Source organism: Nematolebias whitei, chromosome 14 (assembly GCF_014905685.2).
Source record: "Nematolebias whitei isolate Nwh7 chromosome 14, NemWhi1, whole genome shotgun sequence".
Lineage (NCBI taxonomy): Eukaryota > Metazoa > Chordata > Actinopteri > Cyprinodontiformes > Rivulidae > Nematolebias > Nematolebias whitei.
The window spans coordinates 40,099,226-40,112,309 of NC_056511.1; the positions used below are offsets into that span (position 1 = coordinate 40,099,226).

Below are 13,084 nucleotides of genomic sequence, written 5' to 3' on the forward strand. Positions count from 1 at the left end.
GGGCTTATTCTCTCTTAAAGGGACATGCGCACGGTTTACAAAAAGAGGAGGCAAAAAAGACTGCAGGGTTGGGAAAGTCACCTGCTTATATTCTTCTTCTGGTTAAATCAGGTTATTTGTTTGCATTTTATTCCTGTAAAGCAGATTTGATGATTTTTGTTTGTTTGTTTGTATAAGCACTTGAGTCAGTTTAATGGCTCTACGAGCATTCCACTGTTCCCAACCCTGTAAATCAGTGAGCGTACATGCACATTACGAGGAATTAGATTCACGAGCGCTAACCTTTGTCTCTCTTTTCATTTGGTGCTAAACACCGGACAGAACCACAGGCGGCTGCGAATGAATGAGGCTCACGTGTCCAGAGAAAGCACCATTTAACCAGAGAAGTTACGATTTACTAAAGACGTGGGGGTTTCTTTTTTCCACTCCTGAACGTTTGACTACCAAGAGTCCAACTGAATCCCTCTGTGTTTCCGTCACTCTGCTCAGCATTAGTCGGCTTCTAGATCATCTGCGATCAACGGACGATGGTCGATAGAGCTTTTTTTTTTTCTTCCCATAATTAAGAGATATGTTCCACTTTTCTTTTTTTAAATACATGGTAAAATTTACTGCGCAGAATGATTGTGCGCACATACTGGAAGCGTAATGTTGCGGAGAACATGCAAGTTGAGTATAGAGCAGAGCAAAAAGTGCCGATTCCCAGAGTTTTTGTTCGGTCACTTCAATTCGCAGCTTCAAGCGCGGGACTCTTTCTTGGCATGTGGCTTGTTTCCCAGCAGGGCGTCGATCTCTGTGATGGTCTGCGGGGTCATTTGAGATAAAATCTGAAAGAAAAAGAAACAAAATATTAATTACGAATGGGATCTTGTTTTATCTTAAGTGATTTTAGCTCATCCTGTTGGGATCAAACTTTAGACCGATCTAAAGCTTTTGATACAGTGGATCATGACATCTTATGTCATAAGCTCTCTCTCAGATCCCACTATTGGTTGGTTTTCTAATTATCTCTCAGACCAGACACAACGTATTCAACACAATGGTACTTCTTCCAGTTATTTAACTGTCAACAAAGGTGTACCACAAGGCTCAGTCTTAGGATACACTCTCTTTACAATCTACATAAGTAATGTAGCTCAGATCATTCCTGATGCATCCTTACATTTCTCTGCCAATGATGCAGTTGTTTATTGTTGAGCTAAATCAGTTGCAAAGGTTTTCCAGCGTTTACAGTCTGCATTCAATATTTTTCAGTCAGATTTGTTTTGTCTTAAACTGGTGCTAAATGCTGATAAAACCAAAGGGATGTTCTTTTCAAACAGGAAGTTGGTACCAGCAGTCCTTCCTTGTGTCTTTGCTACGAATGGTGTTCCTATTGAGTTTGTTGATTCTTACAAATACTTGGGAATCTTGGTCGATGCACATCTCTCTTTCAAGCCTCATGTCAATAATTTGATAAAGAAATTGACATTAAAATTGGGTTTCTTTTTCAGAAATAAATCTTGTTTAACTGAACGCTGAATGGAAACACCTTGTACAGTAAATACGACTTTTCTTCCGGCCATTGACTACGGTGACATTATTTACATGAATGCTCCTGCAAGCACCTTGCAGTTGTTGGACGCTGTCTATCATGTCACGCTAAGATTCATAACTAGTTGTAACCATCGTGCTCATCACTGCACCTTGTATTATTTGATCAACTGGTCATCATTAACTTCATACAGACTCTCACTGGTTCATTTTCATCTTTAAGTCACTTCTTGGTCTGCTGCCTTCATACATCTCCTCCTACATGTTACGTTGTTAGTGCAGCTACAGCGTGCGCTCGCAAGACATCAAGGCCTGAGGTGTATCCTCAGTGTGGACTGAATTCAGCAAAAGGACCTTCTCTTACGCTGCTCCAGTATCCTGGAACACCTTACAAAAAGATCTGAAGCTGTCGACTTTCACCTCTCTAAGGGATTTTAAACAATCGTTAAGTTCAATACAAAAATCAATGCAGACATGTTCCTGTTTTTAGTATTTTACCTCGTTTCATAATGTAGCTTGTTTTTATTTTGTTTTATATCACTTCCTTTATTAACTTTTCATTTTATATGCTTTTTATGACTGTTCGTTGTTGTGTGTACCTCATCTGTAGTTTTGCTTAAAACAGGTCTCTCTTGAAAATGAATCCTCGTGACTCAATGAGACTAACCTGTATAAATAAAGGCTGAATGAATGAATAAAAACACAGATGGAGACAGATGTTACCCGAAGGGCACCCAGGTTCTCGATAAGCTGTTCTGCGTTCGAAACACCCAGAAGGACGGAACTGACTCCTTCGCTGCGCAGACACCAAGCTGGAAGAGAAAACCAGGAGGTCAGGAGCTCCTAGTGGCTCAACATTTTCTTTGTTCTGGTTCTATAAAGAGCAGAACCCAAATCACAAGTTTATCTTTTCATAAATGCTGGACAGGTGCACAAATTAAAATCACTGATTAAAGTTAAAAATCAATTTTAAAACAAATTAGAACACTATATATGGCATGTTGTTTACTATGTTTCTTTTGCACTTTGTAAATGTTATATTTTTTCACATTTTGGTACATTATTTTGTACTTTTATTGCATGCTATAGTATTTCTTGTTTTGATAACAAGTTGAAATGGTTCTTCTCATTCTGAACGTTTCAGTGCATTGTTGACTTTGTGCTAGCCTGCATATGACAAATAAACAATATATATTATATATGTGGTGATATTGCCCCTATTGGTGTGTCTCTGTCCTGTTTCCCCTCGTGTACTTTCCCTTTTCCCACACCTGTGAGCCTTACAGGTGTTTTGTGTTTAGTCCTCGTCAGTGTCTGTATAGAATTCTGTGTCTTGGTGTTATTCCTGGTCTGGGCATCGTCATGTATTCCTCTGGTAATCCTCCTAAGTCCCTGTTGTTTCCTGAGTGCCTCCTAGTGATTCTCTACGTGTCTCAGTAATGTAAGTTTTGCTGCCTCGACAGCCATTTTGTTTTAGTGTTATTTAACCACCGAGTCTCCCGAGTCCTGCCTGCACTCTTGGGTTCTGCCTTTAAAAACCTTCAATTACGACAATATATATATTATATATATTATACGCCCATCAACAAACTATTTTACAGCAATCTATAGCAATGACCAGGACAAGAAAAGTCCTTGTATTATTTTTGACCTTTGTGACCTTGACCTTGAAACGGAGGTGATGAAAAGTGTATGCGACACCGTTTAGTGATAATGCTTATGTGTATTAAAGTTTCATTAAATTTTCTTGGACAGATTAAAAGTTATGGTCCAGAAAAGTCAATACAACAACCTCGCTTGTGGCACTCTAGCATTTTTGTATTGTTCGTTTAAACTTTTGCGCTGTGAAGCACTTTCAGCTCCTTTTGATTCTTGAAAAGGGCTAAAGATGATGATTTACTGTACTCCACCTGCATGTGGGCAGTACGTTTTTATAAGAGTATATGAGTAGTGATTTTGTGGCTTTAAGGTTTAAGATTTAAAGTTTGTCATTCACATCACATGTGGTACATGTGGTGGAACTCAATTGTGTACACAGTGTCCCAGTTACATCCAACAAAAGTATAAATTGGAAAGAAAAACAGTAATAAGACCTAAGATATGAACTAAGAAATATGCTAAATTAAGAATACACTAATCACTAGTAGTACTAAAACAATATGCCGAAGAACAGCACGAACATGGGTCTGCATAAGCATAGACTTAAGCTTAGGCTTAAGCATAGACCAGAACTGTGACACAAATGTGGTCAATTTTAATTTCCAGCCACACAATGATGAAAGGTAAGGCAGCATCGTTTACCTATGGCTAACTGTGCGGCGGTGCAGCCTAGTCTGTCTGCCAGTAGATGGAGCTCCTTGATTTTAGCCAGCTGCCTGCGACCCTCCTCACTGTTCACCCGTTCCTTCAGCCACTGGTATCCCTTCATCAGAACCAAATGTTTAAAAAAAAAACAACAATCTTGAATTTACCTGGCAACGAATGTCCGTTAAGTCAAACTGACCTTCATCGATGCTCTGGAGCACTCTGGAACGCCATCGCTGTACTTCCCCGTGATCAGTCCGCAAGCAAGAGGAGACCAGGTCATGGCCCCCACCCCTGAGAGAGAGACAGAAACAAAGAGTGAGACAGATTAAGCTTCAGTTTAAACACATCCGAGTGAACAAAGCTGTGGGAGCGTGGATGTCTGACCGATCTTGTGGTAGAGTTCAGGAAGCTGCACCTCGACTTTATCCCTCTGGAAGTAGTGATACTCTGCCTGCTCACACACAGGCGGGATCAGGTTGAACTGGCGTGCCACTGAGTACGCTTCCTGGTGCCAACGAGACAGAAACCAAACGGGTAAGATCTGCATTTAGAAATATTGTGATTTACATAATATTTCTTTACCATGATCTCCATGGTGCTCCAGCGTGAGGTTCCCCAGTACATGGCCATACCCTGGTTTATTACAAACGTCATGGCTCGGACAATCTCTGCAAAAGTTTGACAAGTAAAATACAAAACTTGTACTATGTTATGCAGATTAGTAGGACACGAAAAATGGTGTTGAACTGACCTTCCATTGGACTGTTGACGTCATTTCTGTTGGCAAAAACTATGTCCACATAATCTAGCTGCAGTCTCGACAAGGATCCTCGTAAACCTGCAAAAAACAAGGCTCGGTTATTAGACTCAGTCTTACAGGCTAATATTTAACAAGTGGAATATTTATCATGTTATCTTATTTTAGGTGTGTTTATGGCTAATAAACAACGCATCAGGAGCCACAGTATGAAAAGAATACACTCATCTAAAGAATGACATAATCAGGATCAGTGAATTATTATATTAAACAGATCTCTGACTACCTGCACATATTAGACTTAATATATTAGTTCTCTTTTCTACTAAAATTTGTTGTTTGTGACAAGTGAAATCTTGTATATACTTAAATAATGTTTATTACATTTTGCACCTAAGGAGGTCACCATTATTTTACCAGTGCAATGCATTCTGTGGTGATAACGTACATCAGTTATAGTGGAGAATAAAGCACAAGAAGTCAAGACAAAAAAGTTAAAACTTCATGATAAAATTATACTTTGTTTTAGTTCTTATGCACAATGTATGAGACGAAACGATTGAACTTGATCGACTTGTGATATTTTAATTTATTAACTCTGGAGCTAACACTATTAGCTGTGGATGTAACCTCTTAGACAGGTACATCTAAAAAAAATTAGAATATTGTGAAAAAGGTCAATATTTTTGTCAATCGTTTCAGAAAGTGAAATTCACATTTAATATAGACTAATCACACAGAGTGAAATATTTCAAGCCTTTACTTCTTGTCATTTTGATGATTATGGCTTACAAATAAAATAAAATAAAACCATTCAATGTTTCAGAAAATGAGAATATTTTTCATTCAACCTTAATTTATACAGGTTAATCCCATTGAGCCTCAATATTGTAAACTCATGATGCCACACCCTGATCAGCTGATTAACCCCTGGACATGAGCTACAAATGTCTCAGTCCTCAAGTCCAGACACTCCTGAACCAGAGACAATGTCAGAAGTGTCTCATCTGCTGAGGAGACAAAGAACTGGACTGTTGCTCAGTGGTTTAACGTCCTCTTTTCAGATTAAAGTAAATTTTCATGTCATTTGGAGATCAAGGTCCCAGAGTGGAGGAAGAGTGGAGAGGTCCAGAATCCATGTTGCTTGAAGCCCAGAGTGACGTTTCCACAGTCAGTGATGGTTTGGGTCCATGTCTTCTGCTGGTGTTGGTCCTCTGTGTTTTCTGAAGTCCACAGTCAACGCAGCATCTACCAGGACATTTTAGGGACGTCATGCTTCCTTTTGCTGACGAACTTTATGGAGATGCTGGTTTCATTTTCCAGCAGGACTTGTCTCCTGCTCACACTGACAAAGGTACCAAAAGCTGCCTGCGGAATATTCTAATTTTCTGAGTTTTAATTGTTCATTATTTGTAAGACATAATAATTGAAATTACCAAAAAAAAAGTAAAGGCTTGAAATATTAAACCCTGTGTGTAATGAATCTATGAGGTTCACTTTCTGAAATGATTGACAAAAAGTATTGAACTTTTTCAAGATATTCACATTTTTTGAGATGCACTTGTACATACAGTATTAGCTCTGGAGCTAACATTAAAGTGGAGACATTTCTCCAATCTCCTCCCTGTCAATGCGCTCCGGTTCAAACTTAAGAGCTAAACGTCAGATAATGCCCATAATTAACATTCAAGTTTAATGGAGCCCACGCTGGTGCAACCTGTCTGCGTCATTTACCCAAAATGCATTGCAGCATGCATAAGTAATTGTTGATCAATTGGTTCTAATGTTCCTTTAAATTCTGACGGTGTGATAAAAGATAAAAGTTATTGTATTTTATCTTGAACAGGAAATCAACATGTCAATTCCTATGCCAATTTAATTTTTAACGGCTAGCCTAAAGCAAATAAATAAAATATTATAAATGTAATAAAAACTTAGAAATTATTTAAGATATTTTTTAAGTTACAACCTCAGCTCTATAAATGCCAGAGAGACCCAGTAACCAACTGCTTCGCACCAAGAAAGACATGGTGGCAAAAAAAATGTTTTTATTGGTGAATGTGAAACAAATATTCAGAATTGTAATGAAAATCTGGCTGGCATTAAATCCAGTTCCTCCGAAATCATGGATCTCAGGTGAAAAATGGCTCTGGGAGTCTTGTCTCAAGTGATGGTAGGACTGAGTTTGAGATGGACGACTTGTCCACAGTCATAAAATCATTGATCTTTTATTTTTTATAGGGAAAATCTTGAACCAAAAGGCAAAGATCACAATCCACTGGTCTGTCTGCATTCCATTCCTCACTTATGGTCGTGAGGTATGAATCATGGCTGAAAGAATGAGATCCTGGATAAAAGCAGCTAAAATGAGTTTCCTGGTCAGATAACGTGAGGAGCTCCATCATCTCTACATCTAACGGATTCAGCTGAGGTGGTTCAGACATCTTGTTAGGTTGCCTTGCTCTGGATGTTTTCTGGGTATATCCGACTAGGAAAGATCCCTCACACAACAGTGAGGTATGGTAACAGGTCCAGGAGAGAAACCCAGACAGTCCTCTCCCTGGCAACACTCTCCAGATTCTCCTGGGGGACCCCAAGGCATTCCCAAACTAGAGAAAATGTATATACTGTAATCCTACCAGCAGATTTGAGGTCTTCCACAATATCTCCAAGTGAGACAAGCCTGGAAAACCTCCTGAGGAAGGCGTCCAGGAGGCATCCTGATCAGATGATAGAACCGCCTCAGTCCCTTTTGATGTGAAGCAGCAGCTTCAGTTCCTCACAGATGATGGAGCTCAGTCTCCAAGGATCAGCTCAACCATGCTACAAAAGCAACTCAGGTGGTGGGCCTTCATAGAGGTGGCTCTCAATAGTGTGTTTAGGCTTGGCCCAGCAGAGTGCCAGGAGCCAAGGCTTGACCACCAGGTCACTGCAGAAGAGCCACTCCCAGGCTTGGCTCCACCAGGGTGCCCAGAGTTCCTCTATTCTGGGTTATGTAGTCCATTTAGACGTTCTCAAACATCAAGGTCTTTGAGTTGCTCTTAGTTTGACCCTCTCTTAACAATTGGTCATGGGGTACCCTACTAGGGGCTGCACCCCAGATATAGCCCCCTGGATCGAGAAGGGGTTCTCTGCAGACCAAAAGTGGGCGTTTCTAGAGAATAGGTGTTTGTAGAGGACAAACACTGATTGGTTAGCTGTATTTGCTGCTCTTTAGGTAAGTTACGTCAGGTCTTTTTTTAAACTGAAGGTTTCTAAGAACCAGCGTTATATCTGCAGTCAAACACAAGAAGATTCTCTTTAGTCCTTGGGTTGTAGGCTGCACCTGACACAGGTTGGTTTGAGTGTGGTCTGGGTACAATAAAGGTGACAGGGCCTTCTCTGTAGCAGGCCCAAGACTTTGGAATGAGTTACCTCTGCTCGTTAGACAGGCCCCCTCCCTCACAGTTTTTAAATCTCGCTTAAAAACACACTTTTATTCCCTGGCTTTCTGCACTGTGTGATCTGTGCCGAGTCTGTGTGCATCACACTGTGTTGGTCATGTTGCGGTTGTTGTTGTTATTCATTATTGTTTTTGTTGGTTTCTACTTTTTGGTGTCCTGTTATGTAATCTGTTGCTATGTGCTTGTTCTGTTTGTCCCTGTACAGCACTTTGGTGTGCTTTGTCACTGTTTAAAGTGCTATATAAATAAATTGGTATGGTATGGTATATGAAGCATCTGAAGCGAAACTTGCTAAATTTGTCAAAAAGTCTGGTCTCAATTAAAGATCATTAGTCCTGTAACACGATAATGGCCCAAAACAAAAGCTAAAAACAAAATGTTCTCTTTAGAAGTTCTTTTATGAGACCTGATGTATGAAAGGAGCTGAAACATGGAGTAGGACTGACCCTTAAAATGTGAGACAGCAGAGGAGGTTAACCAGTAAACAGGAGGTTAACCTGCTCCAGTTGCAGAAATCTTATAGAAACTGACAATCACTCATCTGCAGTGACTGATTTAAAAGGTTTAACAAGACAATGTGAAGTTAAAGGAAACATCCTTTGTCCCAAAGCCAGTTTAAGTATCATTAATATTTTGGTTACTTTATTTCTCTTTCTTTATGAATTGATTGTAACTATTTTCACTTTATTCAACAACAAAAATAGATTTTTTTTTTTAATGTAATGTCTAGGTATTAAAAAACAAACATTTAGCACTCCCCACTACACATTTATGTTGCTCTTATTTTGAAATGTAACCAGAAGTTCTGTGTTGAGAGGCAGAAAGAAAAGTTATGGAGACGCCGCTAATGTCGAACTGGTTAACATCATAGACATAATGTGCCTGTGGTTAACACAATCTGCCAATAACGCCTTGTTTTTAGACATAATATGTCTGTGGTTAACACAATCTGCCAATAACGCCTTGTTTTTAGACATAATATGTCTGTGGTTAACACAAATGGCTTGTTTTTTTGGTTCAGCCTTTTTTTTTGTCCAATCATGTGTGACCCTCCAGATACGCCCATTGTTTTATCATCCAATCAGATGTGGTCTTCCAGATATGCCTTCCGAATTTGTCTGCAGAGATACCTACTTGCCTGGATCATGTGTGCACCACGTCAAGGTGATGTTCCCAATCTCATTTAATTAAACACCGGAAAATATAGTATTTTCAGCCTCTTTTCTGTTTTAAATTGTTTTTAGTTGAACTGCAGGTGGACTTCTTCACAGAGACCTTTCCTTGAATGAAATTCCAAACCAGTATTTTTTAGGTAGATTGTGCTTTACCTTCAATTATGTGCTTTCTGGAGAGTCCTCGTTCTGTTTCTGCTCTGTGGAACGATGAAGACACGAGTTATTGATGTTCCAGTAAAACAACAGAAGTAAACAGCAGATATTTTAGTGTTGAACTCACTGGCCTCCCCAGTAGATTTTTGTTGTGATGACAAAACTTGAGCGCCTGAAAGGGATACAGACGTAATAAGGAGCACAGTTTTACCTCAAGTACCTTAAAATGTGGATAGATTTATGTCGGCTGTTTTCTAAAACAAAGATATAATATATTATTTCCATGCGTTTTATGACTGCCGTGATAAGATAATAAACGCGTTGCTTTGTGTTTCAGTGCCAGTTGGTTGAGTTGGCAACAAAAATGATCTTGGAGTTTACTTGGTAACACTTTTCTTTTTTAAATCTTTTTTTAGGCCAAAGCCATTTTTTCTGAAGAGTGTGATTTTTCACTGAGATCGTTTAAATTTAGAAATCTTCTTCTTTTCCCCTCGCCTCATTAGCTTTTTTTGTCTTTTTCCTGGCAACTGTACCTCTGATGATCTCATTCCTAATCTTATCCATCCTTGTCACTCCTAAGGAGAACATGAACATCTTCATTTCTACCACTTCCAGTTCTGTCTCCTGTCTTTTTGTCAATGCCACTGTCTCCAGATCATACAACACATCTGGTCTCACAACTGTCTTGTAAACTTTTCATTTGACTTTTGCTGATACTCTTTGGTCTCAAATCACTCCTGAAATGTTTCTCCATCCACTCCATCCTGCCTGGACTCTCTTGTTCACCTCTTTACCACATTCCCCATTTACCTGCACAGTGGACCCCAAGTACTTGAAGTCCTGCACCTTTGTGACCTCTGCTCCTTGTAGCCTCACTGTTCCACCTCCTCCCTCTCATTCACACACATGAACTCTGTCTTACTACGGCTGACTTTCATTCCTCTTCTTTCAAGTGCATACCTCCACCTCGCCAAGTTCTCTTCCACCTGTTCCTTGTTCTCATCACAGATCACAATGTCATCTGTAAACATTAGAGTCAAGAGGGAGTCCTTCCTGACCTCATCTGTTAGTCTGTCCATCACCAAAGCAAACAAGAAGTGTCTCAAAGCTGACCCTTGATGCAGTCTCACCCCCACCTTGAAGCTATCTGACATTCCTTCAGCCCATCCCACCACAATCCTGCTGTCCTCAAACATGTACCGTCCACATCACCCTATCTAGACTAGTTTCACCTCTACTTCATTCCTTGCCAACTCCTTCAGGGCCACCCCTACTCCATTTCTCTTCCTATCCACACCATGACAAAACAGCCTAAACTCTGCTCCAATACTGCAAGCCTTGCTGTCATTCACTTGGTCTTTTGCATACATAAAACATCTGCCTTCCTTCTCTGCATCATGTCAGCCACCTCTCTACCTTTGCCTGTCATTGTCCCCACATTTAGAGTTGCCACCCTCAGTCCTACATTCTTGACTTTCCTCCTCTTCCTCTGTCTCCTGACACATTTCTCTCCTCATAGTCTTTGACTAACAGTAGCACAATTTCTGCTGACACCCTGTTTGTCAAGAGCACCGGTGGTGGTCATTGTTAACCCGGGCCTTGACAGATCTGGTATGGCATCATTTAGATGAACTCGCATATTAGTTTTGGCAAAAGTGTTTTACATTGGATGCCCTTCTTGACACAACCCTCATCATATACACAGGCTTGGTGCCGGCACAAGAGATTCACTGTCTTGCGCTCCCTATTGGCTGGTTTTTAGATTTTAAAATCAATACTGTGCTTTTCAGAGCCAGATACTTGATATTAAAAAGTATTTGTGGTTTAATAGATTATACGTTAGCCAGAAAACATGATGAATCTTACCGCCATCCTTTCTTCTTGATAATGTTCCCTAGAGTGATTTCCGCTCTGTAAAGAGAGATGATTATTTAGGCTGGTGCACAGAAACATACAAACATTTAATTTAAAAACAACATTCAAAAGTGATGTCTTAAGACATGATCTAAAACACATTTTTTTAAATTTGTTAATTTGCCTTAAGAGGGAAGTTAAACAAAATCAGAAATATTGCAAAAGGAAAGATTTGATTCTGCTTGAGAAGAAAGTCTGACCTTCCAGAAGCGTACACCTCTGCTGTGTCGAACAGATTCACCCCGTTTTCATAAGCTATGGCCATGAGGTTCTCAGCCATCTGAGGGAAATAAAATATAGGACACAGACATATGTAGTCAATTAAGATCACCCAGATGTTGTTTTTGTGTATTCCAGGAGTGACAATGCAGTAAAGGCACAAAATAAATCTTCAAAATCTGCTAATTTCATGAGATTTATGCAGTTTTGAAACATCTAATGGGAAATTCAGAGGTTTGTGTTTGCAGTTCTTTAAAATCAACACGAGCGACGGTGCAGAGAAACCACAGAGGTCTCACCTCGTCAGAGATCTGCGATCCAAATGTCACCCAGGTGCCTGACCGAGAGAAGGAAACAGATCCGTTACTTTTAGGGTTTCAGAAAGGTGGCTCCCCCACCCCCCAAGAATTCAATCCATCTCACCTAATCCAAGGCAGGACACACGCAAGCCTGATTTTCCAAGGTTTCTGTTAAAAAAACAACAACAACATGATTTAAAACATGTGCACAAAGCAACTAAATCATAGAAGCGTTTGAGTTGTTTAATTTAAAGTTCTGGTGCACATAGAATAACATAATTAGTTCTTAAACATAGGTATATGCCACCTGAGATGAATGACGTGCTGTTATAATCCTTGTTTGTATTTATTTACTAAAACTTAACTGCTGTATTTGTAAAAACTCGTTTTACTCTTTGCTTCCATATGTTATAAAATATCACCCAGGTCTTGTCACTCGACTGTATTAACATCTGTTATAGGGACTGTCTCTATTTAAGCTGAAGTGTTGCTGTTCTGGAGCCTTAATGTGTGTGATCACAATGCCAAGATGGAAAGGCATCAGCAGTGATGTTAGATCTACAGTATGTCCATTTGTGTCTAAACACACAGGCAGGTCTGAAAAGGGAAACTATGGTGTTGGAGGAGTTTGAAACCCTCAGGGCCTTCAACGCCTTCAGACCAGGCCCAAGAATCCATCCATCTATCCATTATTTTTATCCGAGTTTTCTTTTCGGGTCACAGGTGTCACTGGTGCCCATATCCAGCAGCCACTGTGCGAGAGGCAGAACACACCCTGGACAGGTCTCCAGTCCATCACAGGGACACATAAAGACAAACGAGACAAACAACCATTCACTCTCTCACTCACACCTAGGGACAATTTAGAGTTACCAATCAGCCTAACATGCATGTTTTTGGTCTGTGGGAGGAAACCGGAGTACCTGAAGAAAACCCACACAGCATGAAGAGAACATGCAACCTCCACCCAGAACGGCCCCCGGTGGGGATTTGATCCAGCAACCTTCTCATTGAGAGCCGGCAGCTCTACCAACTGAGCCACTGTGTCAACCTCCTAAGAATTCAGTACATATGAAATGTTACATTTAAATTATTTTGTCAATTTTTATTTTATATTAACTACTATATACTGTATATGAAATACTTTGCAGTTGAGCTATAAAAATTTTAATAAATGAATATATCATTATCCAATTAGATTATTTTAATTGTAAATGCAGAAACATGTTTGTAGGTTCTTTCTCATTGGTCAGGACTTGACTGTCTGGAGAGAAGGCTGAGCTC

At 39.9% G+C, this 13,084-nt stretch overlaps 1 protein-coding gene across 1 annotated transcript in view; it reads right to left on the reverse strand.

Moving 5' to 3' along the window:
* Nucleotides 1-433: 433 nt before the first annotated feature.
* Nucleotides 434-13,084, reverse strand: part of LOC119420185 (voltage-gated potassium channel subunit beta-2) — a 40,161-nt gene continuing 27,510 nt past the window's right edge. The window contains exons 2-14 of the mRNA XM_037687570.1: nt 11,925-11,968; nt 11,801-11,838; nt 11,483-11,562; nt 11,235-11,279; nt 9,496-9,540; nt 9,369-9,412; nt 4,592-4,678; nt 4,423-4,508; nt 4,225-4,345; nt 4,037-4,131; nt 3,835-3,955; nt 2,257-2,345; nt 434-827 (exon numbers count right to left, since the gene is read on the reverse strand). Of these exons, the coding sequence (XP_037543498.1) occupies nt 738-827; nt 2,257-2,345; nt 3,835-3,955; nt 4,037-4,131; nt 4,225-4,345; nt 4,423-4,508; nt 4,592-4,678; nt 9,369-9,412; nt 9,496-9,540; nt 11,235-11,279; nt 11,483-11,562; nt 11,801-11,838; nt 11,925-11,968 (985 nt within the window). The 3' untranslated portion in view covers nt 434-737. The remainder of the gene's footprint in view (nt 828-2,256; nt 2,346-3,834; nt 3,956-4,036; nt 4,132-4,224; nt 4,346-4,422; nt 4,509-4,591; nt 4,679-9,368; nt 9,413-9,495; nt 9,541-11,234; nt 11,280-11,482; nt 11,563-11,800; nt 11,839-11,924; nt 11,969-13,084) is intronic.